Source organism: Cyprinodon tularosa, unplaced genomic scaffold (assembly GCF_016077235.1).
Source record: "Cyprinodon tularosa strain WSP-4 unplaced genomic scaffold, ASM1607723v1 ctg1415, whole genome shotgun sequence".
Classification (NCBI taxonomy): Eukaryota; Metazoa; Chordata; class Actinopteri; order Cyprinodontiformes; family Cyprinodontidae; genus Cyprinodon; species Cyprinodon tularosa.
Genome location: NW_024038238.1, coordinates 16,808 through 42,526, shown reverse-complemented (window position 1 = coordinate 42,526; position 25,719 = coordinate 16,808). Strand labels below are relative to the sequence as shown.

The 25,719-nt window shown below is 35.8% G+C and overlaps 1 protein-coding gene across 1 annotated transcript in view; it reads right to left on the bottom strand.

The window, feature by feature from the left end:
• LOC119779040 (gastrula zinc finger protein XlCGF8.2DB-like) overlaps positions 1-14,213 on the bottom strand; it is a gene marked incomplete at its 3' end in the record, with an annotated part of 42,880 nt that extends 28,667 nt beyond the window's left edge. Inside the window, exon 1 of the mRNA XM_038278537.1 lies at positions 14,156-14,213. Coding sequence (XP_038134465.1) covers positions 14,156-14,213 — 58 coding nt within the window. The remainder of the gene's footprint in view (positions 1-14,155) is intronic.
• Between the last annotated feature and the right edge of the window lie 11,506 nt (positions 14,214-25,719).

Here is a 25,719-nt window from a genome sequence, read left to right as displayed (position 1 = left end):
TGCAGTCAGTTCATCCTGCCTTCCAATATTTCTGTCGGAACCGCTCAGACCCCCACATACCAGCGGTGCGCTGTCAGTAGGATCTCATTCAACGGGCTTGTTTGTCAGACATGGTAATTTTTCTAAAGGAAAACTGCTAAGTAAAAAGGTCCTCACAATGTAGGGTGACCAAACGTCCGTATTTCCCAGGACATGTCCGTATTTCATGTCCTGTCCTGGGCATCCCGGGTTTTTTTAGAAAGTGAGGAAATGTCCTGATTTTTTAAATCACCTTCATTGGACTTTTAAATTAACAGGCACTAGGGCACTGCGCACGACGCTGCATGTGACGTAATCCCTGAGCCGCGTCAGTGCGGGCAGCCCTGTTCTTAATCAGAAAATAGATAGCGTGGCTGTCAGTACGCCAACAACATGCAAAAGTGCAAATGTATGTTTACCGACAATTTATAAAACAGTTTCCCCGCTTTCTGACTGGGTCGAGACACAATGGATGCCTTGTGCACAGTGTGCAAAGCAGGCACATATGTCTCGGTGTCCAATGGAGGTGCAAGGGATCTGAAAAGCCACCTGGACACCAAAAGTAAAGATAGTCTATTGACATGTTTGTTCGTTTTTGGTACATTTTGAAAAATGTTTGCTACACAAGAGGTATTTTTTGTTAATTAGCTCATTTGTTAATTTATTTTTTCCAATAACCTACAGAACAGACATTATTTCGTTCATTACTGAGGCTGAGTATCATCTGTTATTGGGAGTTGAGAGTTATTGTTAACTTTTGTTAATTGAGGGATGTTTAGATTAGACATTATTTCTTTCATTGTGCTATTCATTCTGTTGGGATATATTGCCAAAATGGAGCTAAATCAGTGGGGTGAGCCATCTGAAACCATCCCCCTTCTTAGCCACCTGGAACCCATCCCCCTTCTCTTCTTCACAAGGGAGAACAAAGGATTCCCTCCAAAACAAGAATAAAGAAGACCCGGCCCACTGTGAGAGGCGGCCACCTCAAATGGACCAATCAGCCGAATACTCCAACAGGAAGTTCCACCATGTCACTCATGGCACAGACAAATCAGCCGTTACTTCCACAGTAAGTGCTCCCGTGTCACACATGGTTTAAAAGCCATGCTTGAGAAGACTCCAGTCTCTTTTTCCATGGGTTTGGAGCCCGTCAGGAGAGACCCATTCCATGTGAAATACCAGAAGAAAGCTGACTGGAAGTAGCTTTCGTTTTCCTGCGTCAAAAGTCACGGATCGCAGTGTTCCATCGTGCATAGCGGCTGCGCTGACTGGGAGACAGAAGCCTTTGAAGCTGACCGCGGAGTTTCGTTTTCCCCTTCCTTGGAAGAATCGGCTGAGAGGACGCTCTCTAGCTGACCACCTCCTAAGATCACCTCCTAAATTTCCTCCTTTCCAACTCGTGAGCATATCAACCCCTCTGCTGCGGCCCCGAACTGACTGAACTTCCCAAGGGGCGGACCGGTGGAAGAGAACCTCTGCCTGACAGAAACCAAGCTGCGGTTGCCGTGGAAACGCCAACCTCCCTCGGACGACGCATCTCACAGTAAAATCAATTTACTTTCCTTTTGATGCATCAGACTTGCTGTGCTCAGGCGAGAGAAAGGCAGTTTAGGGTTTTGAATTAATGCTGATGTTCTTTTTTTTATCTGTGCTGATTAAGGGTTTGTTTATTTGGTTAAAATAAGTGTGTGCTTCTATACTTTCTTTCTTGGCTTTCCTGTCCTCTTCGTTGTTTCTGCTTTGAGATAGAGATAAAGTTATCACATTCAGCCACGTGGGGTCCCCGTGGTCGCCGCCATCCTGATTACAGGTCGCCCCCCCCATTTCTCTTTGTTCCCCTCACCGCGTGGAGAACAAAGGGGGGTGGTCCCCCATTTGGCTACACCCATTCACACACATTGCTTCATTGCCAGGCAAAAAGGGTTTTTTGCTGAACGCTGCTATTGTTAATACATGTTTAATAATTTACCAATACTAAGCTGGATGTGTTAATGTACACGATCAATTGCACTGTTATCATCACACCTGCTGCTTTGTTAATGCATTTAATTATTTGCTGATTTTAAGTTGGATGTATTAGTTTACATGATCAATTGCACTATTATACCTGCTGCTAGCGGACATAAGTGAATGTATTAATATCTGGCATATTTTGGACAATTTCAGACGCCAGTAAACGGACTCTTGTGGTTTTATTTCTTTGTTTCTATCTCGTTTAATTCTTTATTTTCGATTTTTCTTTTAAACTAGTCATTTAATCTACCTCGTGTTTATTTTTCTAGTAGTGTGTTGTGTTTGCATAGATGTTAGATTTCTGTAATCCTGAATTATTAGAATAAAGACATCATTGGTTAATCTGTAGTGGTTTTGGTCATTCATATAACGGAGGGTTTATCACTCAGCGCAAATCCACCCCCTTTTGGTAATAGTGCAAATAAACAGAGATAGAAGGTTCTTTATTGATAATTTAATAGCTTTGCTGATAACTTAACCGGGGCCACTAGACTGGTGGATACCTGGATTTTAACAGCCGATCCCGGAACACTCCAGTTGTGGATCTGCAACCGGTAAGTAGATAATTCAGGGCTATAATTATCCACCTAAGAACACTAAATTGATTTTGCCTTCGATGTTGCATAGGATAATAATTAACTATAACTCCAGTTCTAGTTAACCATCTATTCATTATCTGCAGGACATTATTTTTGCACAACAATTCATTACAGGAATTGTTAAGCATTTTTAATAAATACATTTTGAATGAAATTATCATTTGTTATTGGAGTTACAGAACAGAGGAACAGAGGTCCCAACCCCCACCCCGCGCTCCAAGGTGTCCTGGTTTTCCGAAAGGAAAATATGGTCACCCTATCACAATGTAACAGTGAATATTAGACACTGAATTTTTTTTTTATGTAAGAGGAAAAATGTAAATGGAAAAATCAGAGCTTAAAATAAACTCAAGATTTGTACTTTTTTATGTTGTGTAATTTTCTTTTTCTTCGAATTGATATTATAAAACTGGTACCGAAAAAAGTATCGTTCAGGAACCGGTATCGAAGTGAAGGTATCGGTATTGGTACCGGAACCGAAAATTTTTGAACAATACCCAGCCCTAGGCGCATATAAACGTCTTTTTTCCCCTCAAAATGTGCGGCGCGCCCTTTGGTGCGGTGCGCCCTATGTGTGTTGTTACTGCGGACCTTTGAGACCACCACGCACCATGCAGAACTCCTCATTGAGGAGATGATGAAAGAGTGGCTGAGGGAGGTGAATGTAAGGAGACCAGGTGGTTTTTTTTCCACTCATCACCATCTCTGTTAATCTGTGACTCCATGCGTGCCCATCTCACATCTGATGTGAAAAACATGGTGAAACAAATGAACGCTGTGCTTATTGCGGGAGATCTGACAAAGGAACTTCAACCACTCGACATCGGTGTGAACCAGACGCAGCAGCCAGAGCAGCTAAGCTGCTTCAGCCGCGCGTCAGAACTAACTGGTACAATCTAAGGATGATGACTTTGATGGGTTTGATTAATACTTTGTAATAAATACATGAATAAAGCACAATCATACTCAGTTTTGCTCCCGTTCTATTTTTAAATACGCAGTAGAGGTATTTAAACGAAGTAGAGGACATGTACCTGTATATAAAAAAACGCGCCCTATAGTCCGGTGCGCCTTGTGTGTGTGTTAAATACAGAAATGGCACACATAACTGAGACTGCGCCTTTTAGTACGGTGCGCCTTATGGTCGTGAAAATACGGTAAAACAATCTGAATATCTCTCAACCGTCTCAGAAATTCCATCTTGCTTTGCATTCATTGGTAAAATAACCATCTGTACGTCTATTTCCATCATACAAATGTCTGTACATGATCATTTAATGAGATATAATCAGGGGCGAACATAAAAAAAAAACTTTGGGGCTTTTCATTTTAAATCATGACGGGGACAGGATGTTATTGTATCAGACAGAGACTTTATAGTCTTTTCTTCTCTCATAATTTCAAATAAATCTGTTTCACTGTTCTCAACTACTGACACCTTTAGCTATTATGCTAGATCTGCTAAATTGAACCCGTCTCTTTATATGCACTGAATGAACTATTAATGTTGAACATGGATTGTTTATTTCCAGCTTCTGTAAAGGGCTCCTGAAAAGCCACAGAAACATCTGCATGTTCCAGCTCCCACCACCAGCTGATTAACAACACAAACTAGAACCAGATGCAACAAAAGCTCCTCTGGGTCTCTTTGTTGAAGTTTCACAAAGCAGATAAAGCTTTCAGAAATCCCAAAGAGGGTTTGAAAGATTCTGCTCTCAGATTGGAATAATCTAAGTGTCTGAGTTCTGTAGTTTTTTAAAGTAGAGCAGATTAAAGACACTTAAACGTCTTCAGACTTGGAAACAAAATCTAGTGGATTGTTTTGTTTTTTTTACTTTTTTGGAATAAAGACACTTAAGATGATGAGAAGAGTGGCTGTAATTATTAATGCGGCTTTACTTCTGAATTCTTGAACGTCTTAAAACTGAAATATTTTTTGAGTTCAGGGTTTTATACAGTAGTCCATCAGAACCTTGTTTATGTTTAGAAAACATGCTAATTGAAACAGACGAATCTAGCGGCACAGTTGTGCAGCTCAGCTAAAGCTAGCATACTTGCACATTTGAAATGTTTTTTGAAAAAAAAAGAGACTATTTTAAAATGTTTAAATTAAGATCTGTGGCTGATATGGTTGTGGTTTGACCGTAGCTATTAGCTGGGCTGCTTTTCAAAAACCATAGTTGCCAAAGTAATGCATTATTGTTTCCCAAACTATGTTGCTAACAGTTTAGCAGCTATGCTTTTAGTAAACAAACCCTGTTTAAAGCCTTTTTCCAGCCTTAGAATGGATATTTAATCCAATCCTCCCGCCGCCATGTGCAGACTAGTGATGGATCCAGCAACACGACTGCATGGAGCTCATAGAGCAAAACACTATCGGCGTGTCGTTTTAAGAAAGTCATGTGACCGATATAGGAGCTGTTTCTAACTGACTGAGACACTAAACTGTGTTTAAAAACGTATCTGTCAACATGATGCATCTGCTGTGGGGAAGGTTGGGGAAAGGGACACCACTGAATGTTTGCAACATATACTTTTCTCTACTAGCTTGAGAGATAAAGAGAGCTTAACTGTACACTCTAATACATTGTTTTTTTTTCTTCTCTCTTATTTATTCATTTATTTGTTTATTTTCCTTTTTTTTCTCTCCCTCTCTCTCCATTTCATATTTCTGTTCCATCTCATATTAACTCTAGTTAAACATGGTAAATGGTATCTATACAGAAGTGGCTTCTATACGATTCATTAGTTGGAATGTGAGGGGTTTAAATGGGCCCGTTTAGAGAGCCAGGATATTTAACCATCTAAAGTATTTAGAATGCGATATTGCATTTTTACAGGAAACCCACCTATTACTAAAAGATCAAGTTAGACTTAAAAAGAGATGGGTGGGCAATGTGTTCCATTCCAATCTTAACTCTAAAACTTGCGGAACAGCTCTATTAATCCATAAAAAAATTCAGTTTAATGCGACTGCTGTTATCTCTGATCCACAGGGACGATTTGTGATGGTTTCAGGGCTCCTCTATCACAAGCCGGTGGTCCTAGTAAATATTTATGCCCCAAATTGGGATGATGAGACTTTTATAGTTAAAATTATGGCTCTGTTCGAAAACCTAGGACGTGTCCTCCAAGGACGCGGTCTACCTAGACTGGATCCTTCGAAGTCCTTGAAAATAAGGAGACCGGAAGAGTTTTGGTTGTGAATTCAAACAGGTCTACCCTTCAGCGGGTTTTACCACCGTATGCTCTGTTGCTTAGCAACCGTAAACGTTGACACACAAAGCAGGAAAAGAATGAATACAGAAGTTTTCAAAACTGTTTATTTCTTTTTTATTGTGAAGTGAACAGACTACACTCACAAGAACCAGAATGGAAAAAATTTTCCAACCACCGGGAGCAGGAACAAATAAAATCAAATGTAATGATAGAAGCCTTAGTCAGTTAAATAACCTGCTGCTGTCATTCTGCACATCTCTGATGTTGCTGCTATTTTCAAATATTCATTCCTGTAAAAATGTCCATAGCTGCATATTGGTTATTTATTCCCCAGTTTTATATTGTTAAAACACTTTACAGTATTTTATTGTTTATATTTTAACTCTTCCCTATCATGTTATTCTTAGACATTTTTTTAAGGTCCTCATTTGTGTGACCATTTTCAATAATCTTTCTGCTGCTGTAAATTTGCCCATTGTGGGACAATAAAGGGATTTTCTATTCTATAAAAGGGGTAGAAAGATATAAGTAAACAATGTATGTATAAAAATATATCAACAAAATTTCTAATATTCAACAACAAAAAATACGTAGTTAAGCATATTGTGCAAAACAGCAATAAAAGATAAAAATCCTATCAGATTTATAGTCCCCACTCTGCAAATATATTAGAATCTGTCCTTTAATTCCAGCCAAACCCATTTACACAGTAACAGATAAAAACCTGTAGATAAACCAAACATTACCGCCACATATCTGACTCTATAACCATTAAAACAAAAATTTTTCATTAATCTCAGACGGAACTATTAAAAGTATTATATTAAACTGAACTTCCCATTTTCACCACTGTTCGGCGCCAAGTAACCTTTCCTCTGATCACAGCTTGCTTGGTCTCGCAATGAATCCTGGGATATCCAAGAATACCGAGGATACATCGGACCCGTCCTTCAAATCGGGCAAAAAGAAGGACGCATTTTAAGGCCGCATAACGAGGACTCTTGGAATCCGACCGGACCTCGGCGCCGCGCTATGACGTAATCGGCCTTCGAATCCGGTCTTCTAAGGATGCGTCCTAGGTCTTTGAACAGAGCATATATCACTAATCCCAGATCTGAACTCAAAACAGATGATTTTTGGCGGAGACTTAAACTGTGTGATGAATCCAACACTTGACCGCTCCAGCTCTAAAACTGCAAACCTCTCCAAAAAGGCAAAACTATTATCAGTTTTTATGGATCAGATAGGAGGTGTTGACCCATGGCGCTTTTTATTTCCACAAAGTAAGTCCTTCTCCTTTTTTTCCAATGTACATCACTCCTATAGCAGAATAGACTATTTTTTCATAGACCAGAACCTTCTTTCCTCTGTCAAAAAAGCTGAATATTCATCTATAGTAGAATCAGATCACGCCCCTGTACTGCTTGATCTTACATTTCCTCTCTATCAATTACAACATCCCCCCCCTGGAAACTAGACAGAAACTTCTTGGCTGAAGAGAACTTCTGTGAAATGATATCCCAAAAAATTTAGGACTTTATAAATTTCAACAAAAAAGATGATATCTCTCCTTCTCTCCTGTGGGAAACATTAAAAGTAGTGATTAGGGGTGAGATCATAGCGTACTCAGCAAAAATGAAGAGGATTAATAGAAATAAGCAAGAGGAGCTTATTAAAGCTATATCTATGGTGGATGCCCAATACTCTGTTTCTCCCTCCCCCGAGCTCTATAAGAGGAAGCTGGACCTCCAAACACATTTTAATTTACTATCAGCTGAAAAAACAGAACGTCTCCTATTAAAATCACGTGGGTATGTTTACGAGCACAGTGACAAGGCTGGGTGTTTATTAGCACATCAACTCAAGTGCCACTCTGCCTCTCAACAAATCCCACAAATTCGTAGAGAAGATGGCAGCCTAACTATTGATCCAGAAGAAATTAAGGACACATTTGCCTCATTTTACTCAAATCTGTATACCTCAGAGAAGACAAATAATTGCTCTGACATGGAAGATTTCTTCAATAACCTCCAAGCTCCTTCTGTAACAACAAATCACAGGACAGAATCCAAGCTTCCATTAAATTGTAAGAAAATTGTTACTACAATAAAATCAATGCAGAGTGGCAAGGCACCAGGCCCAGATGGATATCCCATAGAGTTCTTTAAAAAGTTTCCTCATAAACTATCAACAATTCTACTTGATATGTTTAACGACTCACTGTCCCATGGATCACTCCCGCTGACATTGACTGAAGCATCAATTACCCTCCTACTAAAGCCAGGTAAAGATAGCAAAGAGTGTGGCTCGTACAGACCCATCTCCCTCCTAAACTGTGATGTGAAGATCCTGGCCAAAGCCCTTGCCTTACGCCTTGAAACCACAATGCATGACGTTATTTCCGCTGACTAAACTGGTTTTATTTCAGGCCGACATTCATTCACAAATATCCGTCAGCTCTTAAATGTTATCCACTCTCCTGTGTCCAGCGCTGTACCTGAAGTAGTTATCGCGCTGGATGCAGAGAAAGCTTTTGATCGGGTAGAGTGGGGATATTTATTTGCATGTTTAAAGAAATTTGGATATGGCCCCAATTTGGTCTTGTGGATTAAACTTTTCTATACCTCTCCCAAAGCCTGTGTAATCACTAATGGTAAACGCTCACAGTACTTTCTCTATAAAGGGGGCACCCGTCGGGGCTGTCCAATCAGTCCATGTTGTTTGCCTTGGCTATAGCCCCCTGTCTATTATTTCAAAACGCCCCATCCAACGGGATAATTAGGAGGGGAAAAGAGTTAAAGGGGATCTCTTTATGCTGATATTTTTTTAAATTTATGTATCTGACCCTTTTTTTATGTGCTCCTCATTTACCCACCCCCTGAAGGGGTTTGGCGCCCTCTCTGGGTAAAAAACTAAATTTAAATAAAAGGAAATGCTATCCTTTAATGACTTGGCCCCTTCAAATAAGGAGGTGCCCTGCTTCCCATCTGTCAAAAACGGCTTTAAAAAAATGGGCATTAATATTAAAAGAGACTGCAGAATCTTTACCAAGAAAACTTTATGTTTTTTCGAGAAAATTAAAATTTGATTTAAAAAATGGAAAATTACTTACTTCTCTGGCGGGAAATTAACTTACAAAATTAACTGTTTCCCAGATTCTTTACCTATTTCAATGTATCCCATTTATCTTCCTAAATCTTTTTAAAATCTATTGAAAAGGGTCTGTTTATTTATGGAAAGGGAAGGCCTAAAATAGGGTTTTTTTTTGTTTTAGAGGGTAAAAAACCCGGGGGTAACCCTTCCCAAAATTTTGTCACTTATTGGGCCCCGTTCAAAAAATTGGTAAACCTCCGAGCTGGGGGGGGGAATTTGAAGCTGATTTTTTTACAAAGACCCTAAAATTCCATTTTCTCCCAAAATAAAAATTTTTGTTAAAAACCAAAAAAATTTTTAAAATTTTCTATTTGGGCCCCCAAAAAAAAAAGGGGAAAAAAGGTAGAAATGCCCTTTTGGAAACCCTTTTGGGGGGGGTTGATATTAATTTAAAATTTGTTGTTTTTTTTTTATTTTTTTTATATATTTTTTAAATTTCTTTTTATTATAAAATTTTTGTAAATTTTAAATTTTAAAAATTTTGGTATTTTTTTTTTTGGGGGGTTTTTTTTTAAAAAATTTATTTTTTTTATTTTTTTTTAATATAAAAAATTTTTTTTTTTTTTTATAATTTTAAAAATTTTTATAATTTTATATATAAAAAATTTTTTCAAATTATTTTAAACCCCATTTTTTTAAAAATATCATAATAATATTCAAATAAATATATACATTTAAAAAAAAAATATATAATTTAAAATATATAATATCCCTATTTTAAAATTTACATATAATATATTTATACATATATAAAAATATATAAAATATATAATTATATATTTAAAAAAATTTTTTTAAAATTTCAAATAAAATTAAAATTTCTATACATATATAACATATAATATAAAATATAATAATTTTTAAAAAATAATAAAATACATATAAATATATACATATACATAATTTTCATATACATAATACAAAAAATTTATTATACATTTTATATATATTTAATAAACATTTAAAAACAATAAATATATAAATATATATTAATTTCAAATATAATAAAATAATTTTAAAACATATAAATTTTTAAAATATTATTTTTAAACATATTTTTTTAAAAAAAAAAAATTTTTTTATTAAATTTAAAATTTTAAAAATTATTTTTAAAATTTTTTTATTAATTTTTTATTAATTTTTATATTAACTATTTTAAGTGTGTAAATTAAATATTTTTAATTTTTAAAAAATATTTAAAAAAAAATTAATTTAAAAAAAAAATAAATTTTTTTTATTTTTTTATATTTTATTAATAAAATATTTTAATATATATATATATATTTTTTATTTATATATTAAAATTTTTTTTTTTATATATAAAATATAAAAATTATATTTTATATTATATATATTTAAAAATATTTTTTTTTTTTTATATTTAAAAAAAAGTTGTATAAAAAAAATAAAAAAAAAAATATTGGGTTTTAAAAAAAAATTTTTAAATTTTAAAAAAAAATTTTAAAAAAATTAAAAAAAAAAAATTTTTAAAAATAAAAAAAAAAAATGGGTATAAAAAAAAAAAATATATAAAAAAGAATATATTTAAAAAATTTAATTTTTTAAAAAAAAATTTTTTAAAAAAAAAAGGAAAATTTTATAAAAAAATTTAAAAAAATTATTTTTTTTAAAAAAAAATTTTTAAAAATTTTTTTATTAAAAAAAATTTAAAAATAAAAAAAAAAATTTTAAAAAAAAAATTTATTTTTTTAAAAAAATAAAAAAATTATTAAAAAAAAAGTATATAAAGTATATAATTTAAAAAAAATATAAATTTTTTTTTAAAAAATTTTAAAATTTTTTTATAATAATAAAATTTAAAAAATAAATTTTTTTTAAAAAAAAAAAAAAATTTTTTTTAAAATTTTGTAAAAAAATTAAAAATTTTTTTAAATTTAAAAATTTTTTTTTTTTAAAAAAAATTTTTTTAAATAAATTTTAAATAAATTTTAATTTAAAAAGTTTTTTTTAAAAAAAAAAAAATTTAAATTTAATTTTTTTAAAAAAAAAAAAAAAATAAATAAAATTTTTAATTTAAAAAAAATTTAAAGGGAAAAAATATAAAAAAAATATTAAAATTTTAAAAAAAAAAATTTTTTTAAAAAAAATTTTAAAAAATTTTATAAAAATAAAAAAAAAATAAAAAATATTTTTTAAAAAAAAATTTTTTTAAAAAAGAAAATTTTTTTAAAAAATTTTTTAAAAATTTAAAAAAAAAAATTTAAAAAAACAATTTAACCCCAAAAATTTTTTATTAAAAAAACCCAAAAAAAACCCCCCCAAAAAATAAAAAAAAAAATAATCCCCCCAATGTTTTTTTTTAAAAACATTTTCCGAAAAAATTACCCCTTTCCCCGAAATTTTCCCCAAAATTAAAAAATTCAGAATGGGACATTTCCCAAACCCCGGTTTAAAAATTCGGTTTTTTACATTTTTGGGGCTTTTTTTTTTAAAGGGGAAAATTTTATTTTTAAAGGTTTCAAAAGTTTTTTTGCAAACAAAACCAAGGAAAAATAATTTTTTTTAAAAAAAAATTTTAAATTTTTTTTTAAAAATTTTTAACCCCCCTTTTTTTTTTTTTTGCTTTTTTTTAAAGGGGGAAAACCTAATTTTAGTAAAAAAAATTTTAAATTTTAAAATGTCTTAAAAGCCCAAGGCCCCCCCTAGAAAGGGGGGTTTTTTTTAAACATTTTTTTCCGCCTTTGGGGTTAAAACCCTTTTCCAAAAAAAAATTTTTTTGTTTTTACAATTGGTTATCAAAAAATGCCCCCTGAGGGTTGGGGTTTTGGTGACAAACCTTCCATTGGAATTCACTTTTTCCGTTGTACATTTTCCCCTTTTGAGATTTACCTGAAAACCCCGGAAAAGTCAAAAGTTTTTTTTTCCAAAACCCAAAAATGCAAAAAAAACGCAGCTTTTGCGAAAAGGAAAGTTTTATAACTTTAATTGAAAAATTTTTGTAAACTCAAAAAAATTAAATATTTTTCCCTTCCCTCTGAAAGGTTTCCCCAAAAAATTTTTTGACTCTTAAATTTTTTAGTAAACTCCCTTAAATTTTAGTATCCTCGCCCCTAAAAACAAAAAGTTTGCCGCTTTGGGCCCAAAAACCATTCACCCACCGGGAATTCCCACCGCCTTTTTTGAAACCCCTTGCTTGACGCACTTTTTGGAATGGCCAGAATTTTCCCGGTTGGGGGGGGCCCCATTGTTCCATTTTGGAAACAGGACCCTTTTTTTATGGGAAATAACCCTTTTAGGGAAACCAAACCCCGCCTGGCGGGGCCAAACTAAAACCCTTGGGGAAAAATTTTTTTTATATTCTGGAACGAAGCTTAAAAAAAAACCAAAAGTGAAAATAATTTCCCTTCTTTTTCGCCCTATTGTGGGGGGGTAAACCCTTGAAAGTCACCCCCCCATTTTATTTTTTGTCAAATTTTTTGGCCGGTTTAAACATTTTCCTCTTACCAAAGTGGCAGGTTACCCCTTTGGCCCCTTTCGGGAACGGGCATCGGCCGTTGTTGCAAATTTTTACAAAATTGTTTCCCCCCCCCCCCGAAACGTCGGAAAGGGATTTTTTTTTTGGGATTCTGTCAGGAACTTTGCAGCTTTTTGGGGGCCTTTTTTTGAAAGAGGCACCTCCAAAAATTGATTTCAAAAAATTTTGAAGGAAATTTTTTTAAAGGACCCTGCAAAAAAAAGGGGGGGCCTCATGCCAATGCAAAAATTCCCAAAAAAGGGCAAATTTTTTTTTTGTGGGTGGGGAACCAAAAAAAAAAAAAAAATTTTCCCCTAAATTTGGGGAAACAAATTTTAAAAAAACTGTTTTCCCAGGGTTCCCAGTATGTTTTGAAGAACCCCCAGTAAAATTTGACCGGGGTGTCTGTTTTTTCGGGTTTGGGACCCGTCCCAAAAATCCCCCCAAAAGCACCCTTCAGATCCTTTTAATTTCTTGTCAAACGACCCCATCTGCGTTAACAAAAAACTTACCAAAAAATTTCTTTAAAAGGAATATGGGGAAAGGCAAAACCCCGGAAGTATTCCATCATTAAACGGGTTCTGGGTGGGTGAAAAGCCCTTTTGGGCGTTCAGAAACCTCACCTTCCAAAAGTTTTTTTCCGTTTAAAGGTGTCCCTCTCAATTACCATTCAAACTTTCCCACTAAAAAATCTTTATTTTCAACCAACAATTTTAGTTAGTCCAAAAGGGATTTTGGGGGGGGGAAAAAACAACATCGATGGAAATTAAAAAATGGTCATCCTTAACCATTTTTTAAGTCTACTTTTCTAATGCAAAATTTTTACTTTGGAAAAAAAGTTTCTAGTTTTAAAATATTTTTTGAGAAGGCAAGTTTTCCCCCCCCCCTTTTTTTTTTTTTTTCATAATCCTTAAAAAATAAGACAGGGGTTAAGAGGACTTCCATAAAACCTTTTTTCAAATTTTTTGGTTTTACCCGACATTGGGTCTTTTAAAAAAAATTTTAATCATTTTTATTTCAAAAAAAAATTTTTTTTTTCAAATGTGACGGAAAAAAGAAATTTGGTTTTTTTCCCCCCTTTCAAGATGCTTTTTTTTTTTGGGACCCTTTAGTTACCCGAGAAAAAGGGGATTAAAAAAGTTTTTGGGCCCAGAGTTGCTTCACATGGAGCGATTTCATCCTCTTCACCACCTGACAAATCTTCAATCTCAGAGTCATTTTCGATTGCTTTTAGCAATCGTTCAGTTCTCGAAAAGGAAATTCTCCCTGTAATGATAAAAATGCTATTTCTATTTCCTTGTAATAGGAAATAAAAACCTGCTCCACTGGCAAATTATTCTACTTATTTTTTAGTGAAAGTTCATTGAAACAAGTGCTGATTGTCTAAAAACACGTTACTTTTTGGAGGATGAGTCTTATTTTAAGTGTAATAAGAATTATTTTGACTAGAAATTAGACATTTTGACTAGAAGTAAACACAAATGCTCTTGGAAAAATTTTACGTTTTTGCACTGAAGCTAGACCTGATGTCCTCAAATAAGTACATCATGTTTACAGACGTTGTAGCTTGCTAATATTACTCAAATATATCAAATAAGCATGCTATGTGAAGCTAGAGACATTGTTGTGCATAAAAAAACTAGTTTCAATCATAAAATTCGATTAGGATTTTTACCTTGTCCATGTTTCTGTCGGGAGCTGCCGTAGAAGACTTTCGCTGTCATTCCTGCCATGCTGTTTTTTTTCAAATGAGTGTAATTTCATTATGAGACCACTAGGTGGTGGAGGCAGGGCCCCCAGGTGAGGACAATTGGTCAAACTTCTTACAAATTAAGTTTCATGGGCCAGAACAGCAAAAATGTAACGTCCTCATATGAGGATGCGGGGTCTCAGGAGGTTAATATTATGCACAGCATACAACCTTTATTGTGTTTATTTATTGTATTTTATTTATTAATGAAAGTATTTCTGTAGAATTTTGGAGTCTTTGTTTTTATCCTTGTGGTATCGAAAATGGTATCGAGTATCGAATATTTTCCTTAGTATCGGTATCGAGTTGAAAAGTTTAGTATCGTGACAACCCTAGTATATACATATATATATATATATACATATATATATACACATATACATATACATATATATATATATACACATATATATATATATACACATATACATATATACATATATATATACACACATATATATACACATACATACACACATATATATATATATACACACACACACACACATATATATATATATACACACACACACACACACACATATATATATACACACACACACAAACACACATATATATATACACACACACACACACACACATATATATATATATACATACACACACACATATATATATATATATATATATGTGTGTGTGTGTGTGTGTGTGTATATATATATATGCTATATAAAGCTTTTAAGGTTGCTGTAATTAAACCTCTGCTTAAGAAACCGTCTCTTGATCCAGATGACTTGGTCAATTATAGACCTATATCCAATCTTCCTTTCTTATCCAAAATTCTTGAGAAAGTAGTTGCCAAACAAGTTTGCGTTCACTTCCACCATAATGAACTTTTTGAAGAGTTTCAGTCTGGCTTTAGAGCTCATCATAGCACTGAAACAGCTCTGGTGAAAGTCACTAATGATATTCTCATGGCCTCAGATAATGGACTTGTATCTGTGCTCGTCCTGGTGGATCTTAGTGCTGCATTTGATACAGTTGACCATAATATTCTTTTAGAAAGACTTGAATATTTTGTTGGAATTAAAGGAACAGCACTAGACTGGTTTAAATCTTATCTATCTGATCGAATTCAGTTTGTTCATGTTAATGATAGATCTTCAACACGCTCAAAGGTTACCTGTGGAGTACCACAGGGATCAGTGCTAGGACCAATTCTCTTTACTTTATACATGCTCCCAATTGGTAGAATTATTAGACAGCATGGGATTAATTTCCACTGTTATGCTGATGATACCCAGCTATATCTGTCTATAAATCCAGATGAAGCTAACCCATTACATAGATTACAGGCATGTCTTGAAGACATAAAAACCTGGATGACTCTTAACTTTCTGCTTCTGAATGCAGACAAAACAGAAGTTATAGTCTTTGGACCAGAGTCTCTGAAAAAGAAACTGATTGGCCAGTCACTTCATTTGGATGGGATTAAACTGATTTCAGATAATAAAGTAAAAAATCTTGGTGTTATTTTTGATCAGGACCTGTCATTTAAATCCCATATCAAAGAGGTTTCTAGAATTTCCTTCTTTCATCTGAGGAACATTGCAAAAATTAGAAATATCCTGTCCAGGGGTGATGCTGAGAAACTAGTCCATGCATTTGTTACTTCAAGGCTGGACTATTGTAATGCTTTACTATCAGGAAGTCCACAAACTGTAGTTAAAAGCCTTCAGCTGATCCAAAATGCTGCAGCCAGAGTTCTAATGAAAATTAAAAAGAGAGATCATATCTCTCCTATCCTGGCTTCTCTTCATTGGCTTCCTGTTAAATCCAGAATAGAATTTAAAATCCTCCTTCTCACATATAAAGCCTTAAATGGCCAAGCTCCATCTTATATCAGAGATCTGATTGTTCCTTATGTTCCTAACAGAGCACTTCGCTCTCAATCTGCAGGTTTACTAGTGGTTTTAGTCCGTGAGGCAGACACCCTGTCTACTTTTAAGGCTAGGCTTAAAACTTTCCTTTTTGATAAAGCTTATAGTTAGAGTGGCTCAGGTTATCCTGAGCTATCTCTATAGTTATGCTGCTATAGGCTTAGACTTTTGGAGGACATAGGGACCCCCATTTCATCATTCTGCTTCATTCTCTCTCTGTTCTCCTATTCTGCAGAATCTGTTAGTTCAATCTCTAACGTTCTGCTCTCTCTGCTTTACCTCAGAGTAGCTTTGCCTCGTCTGTTCCTGTTTGGCTGTGACGGCATCCTGGAAAGAAACATCAGCTGTGCTGCTTCTATCAACACCCTTGTTTATATTGAACCCCAGTCGGCCTCGGCAGATGGCCGCTCACACTGAGCCTGGTTCTGCTGGAGGTTTCTTCCTGTTAAAAGGGAGTTTTTCCTCTCCACTGTCGCTACAAGCATGCTTAGTGTGGGGGATTGTATTTGAGTCAATGAGTCAATGCAATCAACTGGTTTTCCTTAGATAGAAAACTTTGTATCAATTTGACTGTATGATCTGGTTGAACTGTAAAGTGCCTTGAGATGACATGTGTTGTGAATTTGGCGCTATATAAATAAACTGAATTGAATATATATATATATATATATGTCCTTTGACAGCTCTCTAGTTTTGGCCATGGTGGAGTTTAGAGTGTGACTGTTTGAGGTTGTGGACAGGTGTCTTTTATACTGATAACGGGTTCAAACAGGTGTCATTAATGAAGGTATTGAGTGGAGGACAGAGGAGCCTCTTACAGAAGAAGTTACAGGTCTGTGAGAGCCAGAAATCTTACTGGTTTGTTATTGACCAAATACTTATTTTCCACCATATTTTGCAAATAAATTCTTTAAAAATCAGACAAAGTGATTTTCTGGATTTTTTTCTCATTTTGTCTCTCATAGTTGAGGTATATCTATGATGGAAATTACCGGCCTCTCTCATCTTTTTAAGTGGGAGAACTTGCACTATTGGTGGATGACTAAATACTTTTTTGCCCCACTGTGTGTATATATATATACTGCTTTATGTAGTCCTGTTTCTGACCTTATGCCCACTTAGCAACACAGAGCAAGCAGGCTGGAAGTCATGCGCAAATCTTGTAAACAGGATGTTTACAAGCTGGAAGTCACAAGTCATGGCAAAAACAGGGTCACAAGACAAGAACTTCCAGAAAGTTCTTGAGAGCGTCCAGTCGTGCACGTGCATCCACACAGTGCGTTGTGGAGCCTATAAAAGGCCGCCCATAATGGATTGAAGGTGGGGAAAAACTACAGATGTGAGGACATAGCGCTGAATGTATGAAGTGTTTAAGACAGCTGTATGAATTCGGTTTTGTAAATAACTGTTTCACCCCTCTGGGTGACAGAATAATGACAATGGAGTGAATCGTCAGCCTTCTTTCTGTCATAAGAGAATTCTACCAATGAGCTTCCACTTGATGAGCTTGATTTCTGGAGGTGAACCTTGAGAGGAGCTGAAATTTATGCAAAGTGTTGATCTTTTTCAAATGTTTATAAAAAGTGAAAAACTATGGTCAATTTTATAAGAAATATATTGATTAATATATTTACATCTTACTATGTCTTGAAATTAACTTGTTAAAGGTTAGAAAATCAATTTGTACTAAAAGTGCTGGAAACCCCCTCCTACCTCCCACCCAACAGTAAGGTCCAAAAATGGTTCTGAGTTCTGTCCCGAGGCAAACGGAAACGCAACACACACACACATTATGCCTGACACACACACAGCTGCTTGTTTTCGCTGAGAGACAGAAGGAGCAGCACAGTTAGAGTGCACACAGGGGCGATCATCATAGAAATGGGGCCCGAGGGTTTCGAAGCATTTTTAACTGAAAAAATGTACCGATTGTTACACTAGAATGATATTGTGTACGGCATGCAAAGTGACTGATTTCGCAGCTTATATTTGATTTTAATAAACCCCACATGATTAGACGAATCCTTTCTTTGCACATATATGACAGAATTAGATTACTCCTGAGTTAAGTTGGTCTTACTGTAGCAAAGTGAATAAATTAAAGACTGATTATTAAGAATACTTAAAGGTGAATAAAAAAAAAAAGAATACTTAAAGGTCAACTTTCAAAAAGAGCAAGTTACATTTATGCTAAGGATTTCTTAAGGTAATTAACTTTTCATGAAACTTGGTAGACAAAATACAACTCAAAAATTATTAGGGGTAAGAGATAAATAAAATGAAGTCCTTTTAACACCTTGAAGCAAAAGTCGGAGAGTGGTTTTGCTATGGGAAAATTATGAGTTATAAATTGTTCTTTCATAACACAATTAACAAGGCAAATTATTTACATGGAGAATTTAATTAAACTTAAAACAGTATTGTGGTTGTCTTAAACATGGGGTGTCGTGGAAGACGTGCATTGTTGTTGTGTGGTGAAATAATCTGAATAATTGTATGTAGACATAGGAGTTGGATGAGTTTGGCTGAAATTTTAGGAAACTCCCACGAGAGTCATCCAGACTTGTGACCAGCTGATTACTAAATGCCGAGTTGAGCCTGCTGAGCTGAAGCCGTGCAGCCGAGACCGAATGAGGCGGAGACTGGAGGAATCACGGTCATCCAGCCGAAGCGGCTCGAGCAAAGAACACTGGCAGAACTAGAAAGTGCTGCAGCTGACATGAAAAGCTTGGAGGGAAGTGCTGGCCTTGTGGTTAGGGCATAGAGCTTGGAATCCTGAGGTTGCAAGTTTGAAACCCACTTCCACAGACTGCCACTCTGGGTCTCTGAGCAAGACCCTTAACCCTGATTGCTCTCTGGTGCCCAACGATGCATATATTATGCAACGATGCATAATATATGTATGGGTATCTATAAATGTATACATGTGTATATATGTGTATATTTATGTATACCGTATTTTCACGACCATAAGGCGCACCGGACTAAAAGGCGCACTCTCTGTTATGTGTCCCATTTCTGTATTTAACACACACATAAGGCGCACCGAACTATAGGGCGCGTTTTTTATATACAGGTACATGTCCTCTACTACATTTAAATATCTCTACTGCGTATTTAAAAATACAGCGGGGGCAAAACTGAGTATGACTGTGCTTTATTCATGTATTTATTACAAAGTATTGATCAAACCTGGCAGCTGGCCGTGAGACAGACACATCGCAGGTGACAGAGCGCTGTGATCACTCCTAAATTAACTTAAAATCCTGAAACCTGCCGACGGAATATGTTCGCTTTTATTGCCGGTATCCTGGTGCCTGCAGTTTAAATTATTTAGATGAAAAACACCTGCCAGCAGCCGCGGTGAACGAAAGGATTTCTCCTGTCGGTGCACCGCTGGTATGTGGGGGTCTGAGCGCCTCCGACAGAAATAGATAATCTGGATGAAGTGACTGCAATTATTAAGTTTTCAGGTGGACTTTCTCACTTAAAAACATATTTAATCTACTTTATTCCCACTGATCACAGCAAATATAGCTGCAAGATTTAGATTATTTAGATGAAAAAACACCTGCCAGCCACCGCGATGAAGAGGAGGAGACCGGGCCCAGAGGCTGCTGTTGAATTAAGCTTTCAGGTAGAAAAATAGAGCGGGAGCAAAACTGAGTATGATTGTGCTTTATTCATGTATTTATTACAAAGTATTAATCAAACCCATCAAAGTCATCATCCTCTGTTTCTGAATAAAACAGCTGCGCTAAATCAGACATGCCAGTTTCCCCTTCTTCGCTGTCAGAGTCACTTTCCGTGCCGCGCAGCTCCTCAGAAATAATGCCGGAGCCAGCAGACACATTAATCCAAGCATCTACAATCCATCCGCTAACGGTGGTGTAACTTGCCCGGCGCTGCCTTCCACTTATCCTGAAACTGTGGTCTCCGTCTGTCATCCATCGCTCCCACGCCGCTCGCAGCCTTACTTTGAACGGCCGGTTCACACCGATGTCGAGCGGTGGAAGTTCCTTTGTCAGACCCCCGGGATAACGGCGAGCACAGCGTTCATTTGATTCACCTTTTTTTCACATTGGCTGTGAGATGGGCACGCAGCGATGGTGATGCGTGGAAAAAGCCACCTAGTCTTCTCAGATACACCTGCCTCAGCCACGCATCCACCCAGCCTTTTCATTTGCGTTAATATCATATGTCATCAGAGCGCTGTCTGTCTCGCTGCAGCTCCCAGATCTGCTTCTCTGATTGGTTGATGCGGCGCGTCCAGCAGCAAAACTTCAATTTTTCCATCTGAGCAGCAGCAGCACGTTGGCGGTGCGTCAGATGCTTAAACGCTCCCGACGTGCTGCACCAAAACGCGCTGCAGGACCTTTTGCCACGCCCGTCAACCATTGACTTTGCATGTAAACTCGCTGCTTCTGCTGCACCTGCTGGGTCCGGTTCACACCGATGTCGAGCGGTTGAACAGCGAGCACAGCGTTAATTTGTTTCCCCATGTTTTTCACATCAGCTGTGAGATGGGCACGCATGGAGTTACATATTAACAGCGATGGTGATGAGTGGAAAATAAAACACCTGGTCTCCTTACATTCAGCCACTCTTTCATCATCTCCTCAATGAGGTGGTCTCAAAAGTCGCAGTTACAACACACATAAGGCGCACCACACATTTTGAGGGAAAAAAAAGACGTTTAAGTGCGCCTTATAGTCGTGAAAATACGGTACATCTCCTATTTATTTATTTATTCTTTTCAGCTATTGTCTATTTTTGTATTACTTTTAACTATCTACTCCTGCTAGATTGGTGTCCAAACGGTTCTTGGGATGGGGGGGTTAAAATATAAATATGAGTATCATGCCTCTTGTATGGAAATTATAGAATGTACCACTGATGCTCAATAAAAAAAACAAAAACAAAAAAAAACCATGATGCATCTGCTAAAACAATGTTTTTAATCTGTTGCTGTTTATCATTAAAATGATCAAGATATTTGGAGCAGCCTAAGAGGAATAGAAACGCTTCAGCTGCTGCGTTTTTATTTTCATTTCCTCATTGTGTCGTCCTTTTCCTCTCAGTTATCACTCAACTTATCTGAATTAAAGTTATTTCAAATCGACTGTACTTATTGTTTTAAAAGTATGATTTAAAATCCTGGTCTACAAGCATCCTCATTCACATTTTCACGTTATGATAAATGTTTACATTATTTATTGGCTGCATCTAAAAATATCAAAGATATTTTCAATTTAAGCATAGATATGAAATAATACAATATAACCTACAGTAACAAATGATATCATTGTATTAGGTCATCTGTACGTCTATTTCCATCATACAAATGTCTGCACATGATCATTTGATGAAATATAATCAGGGGCGATCATAAATAAAAAAAAGAAAAAATCCCAACTTTGGGGCTTTTCATTTTAAATCATGACGGGAAAAGGATGATATTGTATCAGCCAGAGACTTCATAGTCTTTTCTTCTCTCATAATTTCAAATAAATCTGTTTGACTGTTCTCAACTACTGACACCTTAGCTTAAAATCTAGATCTCTTTCAAACTGGGCACCGTTTCATTCACAACACCTGTCCATCAACCAGGAATACTTTAATAATCCCAGGGAGAAATGACTCTGTATGTAATAGAGTGACTGTAGGACCAGTTTGATATAACACTATTTTATACAACATATATAACTAGGGGGTCCCCGCTCCATCTTGCCATCAGTTTGGGGGCCCTTGCCCTGGAAAACGTTGAAGAGCCCTGATCTATATAATCATTCTATGACCCTTTTAAATGTCCAAAAGGTGTCAGTATTCAGTGAGACAGAATCAATACAGTTTGGCAATGAGTCGAAACGCTTCAAGATGCCTCATTAGCCCATCACTAGAGCAGACTGTGACTCCATTGTCCAGCAGCAGGTAAACAATCTAACAATTCTACAGATATCTGAGGAATCAGGGATCAGAACAGCCTCCATGTTGGAATCTAAGCATCACAAACAACATGGAACAGTAGAGTTTAGCCTGAAAAGCTGCAATGACCAAACATGATGCAGACTTTAGCCTTTTAGGCTCTGCTCTCAACCGGAGGTTAGCTTTAGCTTAGCATGTTGATCTCCTCTTAGCAGCTTTCCAATCAGATGAGGCTAAAATCCACAGTGTGCATCATCAGAGAATCGTTTCTATCAGGTGTTTCCTACCTATCCGGTGTAAGATGATCTGGGGGATCCTGGTGAAATCCAGCAGTAGATGTTGATCGTCCATCTTTTCCTCCGAATTGACCAAACTCCCTTTAAACTCCGTGAATGTTTCTTCAGCAGGAGTTAACTGCTCGGTGATAAACTCTCCTTGAAGCTGGACTGAAGACATTCTCACTGCAAACACTCCCAGATTATCAGCCTCTCTACAATGACTCCACACACAAGCTAAGCTAATGCTGCTGGTTTAATGTGTCGGTGCCTCGCTGCGTGTTTCTTTCTCCTTCTTTAGAGCTTCTTCTTCTTCTTTTAACGGCAGCTTGCATCCATTATTGTCGCACTACTGCCACCTATTGGATCCTAATATCTATCCCTCGAATTCTCATAATGATCCCTATATTTAAAAAAACAAGAAGAAACATCTTTATCCCCTTAATACTATTTACCTTTTCAACAACATTAACAAATTTCAATTTCCCATTAAAACCTAATTCTGTTTTTAATCATGTTCTTTGAGTGACATATTTTCTACAACTAATAAAAACATGTTCCATTGTTTCTACATTATCACACCAACTATAAAAACCAGTGAGATGTTTCCCCATCTTAAAAAGAGTTCAATTATAAAAACTGTGTTTATTCTATTCATGAATATCTCCTCCCTCCTGTTTATTCCTCTAATCTTTGCTGCATCTCTTTCATAGCGGCTGGCAGACCACCTATTAAAGCGCATTACCGCCACCTGCTGGACTGGAGTGTCAACAGGAGGTTTACAGCAAAAACAAAAAGAAAAATATTTTCTCTGTAGTGATAAAATATATTTCAAATCCAATAGTATTTGATTTTTTTTTTATAAATTTTTATTAGCAATATGTTCAATACTTAACTAAGTGAACTATTTAAACCTGTTTGACCAATTCTGCATCATGAAATTATTGATTCTATTCTCCTTTTTTCTTCCTGCTTTCCTTTTATCTCCCACATTTTTCTGATTTCAATATCAGTTTCCCCCTTTATTACTTATGTCCAAGTTTTCCTTCTATATTTTATAACATAATTATTGATTATTGTTTGTCATTCAACCCTGACTAAATGATTTTCTTGATCTGTCTGCTGCTGCATTGAGCTCAATTATTGCTTCATGATGATTGTTTGAATGTTTTAAATCATTATTAGGAAAAAAAAAATGACCCCATGTTTCTATTAGAGGCGTCACCGAGCAAATATGTGAAGGAGGCGACACTGAACGTTAGAAACCATTCTGGCATTTGTCCCAAAAATAAATATAAAAAATATTTAGAATAGTTCTAATTATTAATAGCTAGGCCCCCCTTTACCACCCCCCTCTGGAACAAGCAGTTCTCCTTTAAACAAGAAGGTGGCAGCACTGACACCATCATGTTCAGTGTCCTACTTTGACATTTTAAAGTTAGTATATGAAGCTAAAACTGACAAATATACAGAAATAAATGTTCTGCTATATATTTCTATTAGGGGATCAAATCCATCATTCAGGTTCTTTTAAGAATCAGTTTTTATGTTTGATGTTGTAGAGTTTGTCTCTGCAGTCATCTTCCAAGTAATTAAAGATAAAGAACAACAGTTTATCCATTTATTGTTTGTTATGTAGAACCATAGATTCATTTAAACAGCACTGATGTATTAATATGTACGTAGCTTTATTAGCAAGAGCTTCATTAAAATCTGTTGGTTTAATAGGAACTGGTTTCACTGTCTATTAGTTTTCACCTGCCGCCCCCGATTAAACTTTTAGGGAACGTCCACTGGTTAAATGTGGAACTGGACCAGAGACACACGGGTCCTTAGTGTCCCTCTGTAACATTTAAACCAGCTTTCTGGTTCAGACGCCCGCTTCCTTCCACTGACTCATCCAGGAGTGTCATGGCTGCCATCTTTGCACCTTTAGCTATTTATAGACGTGTGTGATTATCTACACCTTGTCCTCCTGATTATTCTTTACATCTGGCTGAGTTTACAAAAACTGAGCTCCTGATGAAACTGTGCTTCCCTTGGTGAGCAGATAGAGGCCTGATGAAAATTAGCAGAACATCTCTGTCTCTACTGATCAGTTATGTCACCCACTACAATAGACTAGATCCTGAAAACAGTGGCTGCGTTCAATTTCATGGGCTGCGTCCTCAGAAGGCCAGATTTGAAGGCGATTTACGTCATAGCGCCGCGCCGACGTCTGGTTGGATTCCAAGACTCCTCGTTATGCGACCTTAAAATGCGTCCTTCTTTTTGCCCGATTTGAAGGACGGGTCCGATGTATCCTTGGTTTACCCAGGATTCATAGCGAGTCCAAACATGCCAGCTGCTCCGTGATCAGAGGAAAGGTTACTTGGAGCCAAACAGTGGTGAAAATTGGAAGTTCAGTTTAATATAATCCAGTCAGTGAATAGTTCCGTCTGAAATGAATGAAAATAGTTGTTTTAATGGTTATTGAGTCAGATATGTGTCGGTAATGTTTGATTTATCTAAAGGTTTTTATCTGTTACTGTGTAAATGAGTTTGGCTGGAATTAAAGGACAGATTCTAATATATCTGCAGGGTGGGGACTATAAATCTGATAGGATTTATTGCACAATTTGCTTAACTAAGTATTTTTAGATTTTGCAGATATATTTTTATTCATACATTGTTTAGATTTACTTATATGTTTCTACTTCATTTATAGAATAGAATAGAAAATCTCTTTATTGTCCCAAAATGGGGAAATTCTGGTGTTTACAGCAGCAAAAAGATTACAGAAAAAAAATGGTCCCACAAATGTGGACCTTAGAAAAATGTTTAAGAATAACATAATAGTGAAGAGTTAAAATATAAACAATAAAATACTGTAAAGTGTTTTAACAATATAAAACTGGAGAATAAATAACCAATATGCAGCTATGGACATTTTTACAGTAATGGATATTTGAAAAAATGACAGCAGCATGTTATTTAACTGACTAAGGTTTCTATCATTACATTTGCTTTTATTTGTTCCCGCTTCTGTTGGTTGGAACCTTTATTCCACTCTGGATTCTCATGAGCGTATCCTTTATCTCACTTTAAAATAAAAATAAGAAAAAGAAACAGCTTTGAAATCTTTGGTAGATATCAGCATCATTAGTGCATGCATGTCCCATCCCTGCATCCCTGCAGATGGACCCAAAGCTTTCATGGTTTCCTAATAATTACTGCTGCTGACTGACGACTATTCATGATGATCATTTCTATTTTCCAACGTCTATTTGTAGCTACAGCTGTGATGATCTGTTTAATCATCTATTAATGGCTTCTTAGCTGCTTCATCATTAGTTCTTGTCTTATTTTTTAGTATTTTCTGAGAGTTCTAGTTAAACAGTTTGTAGGA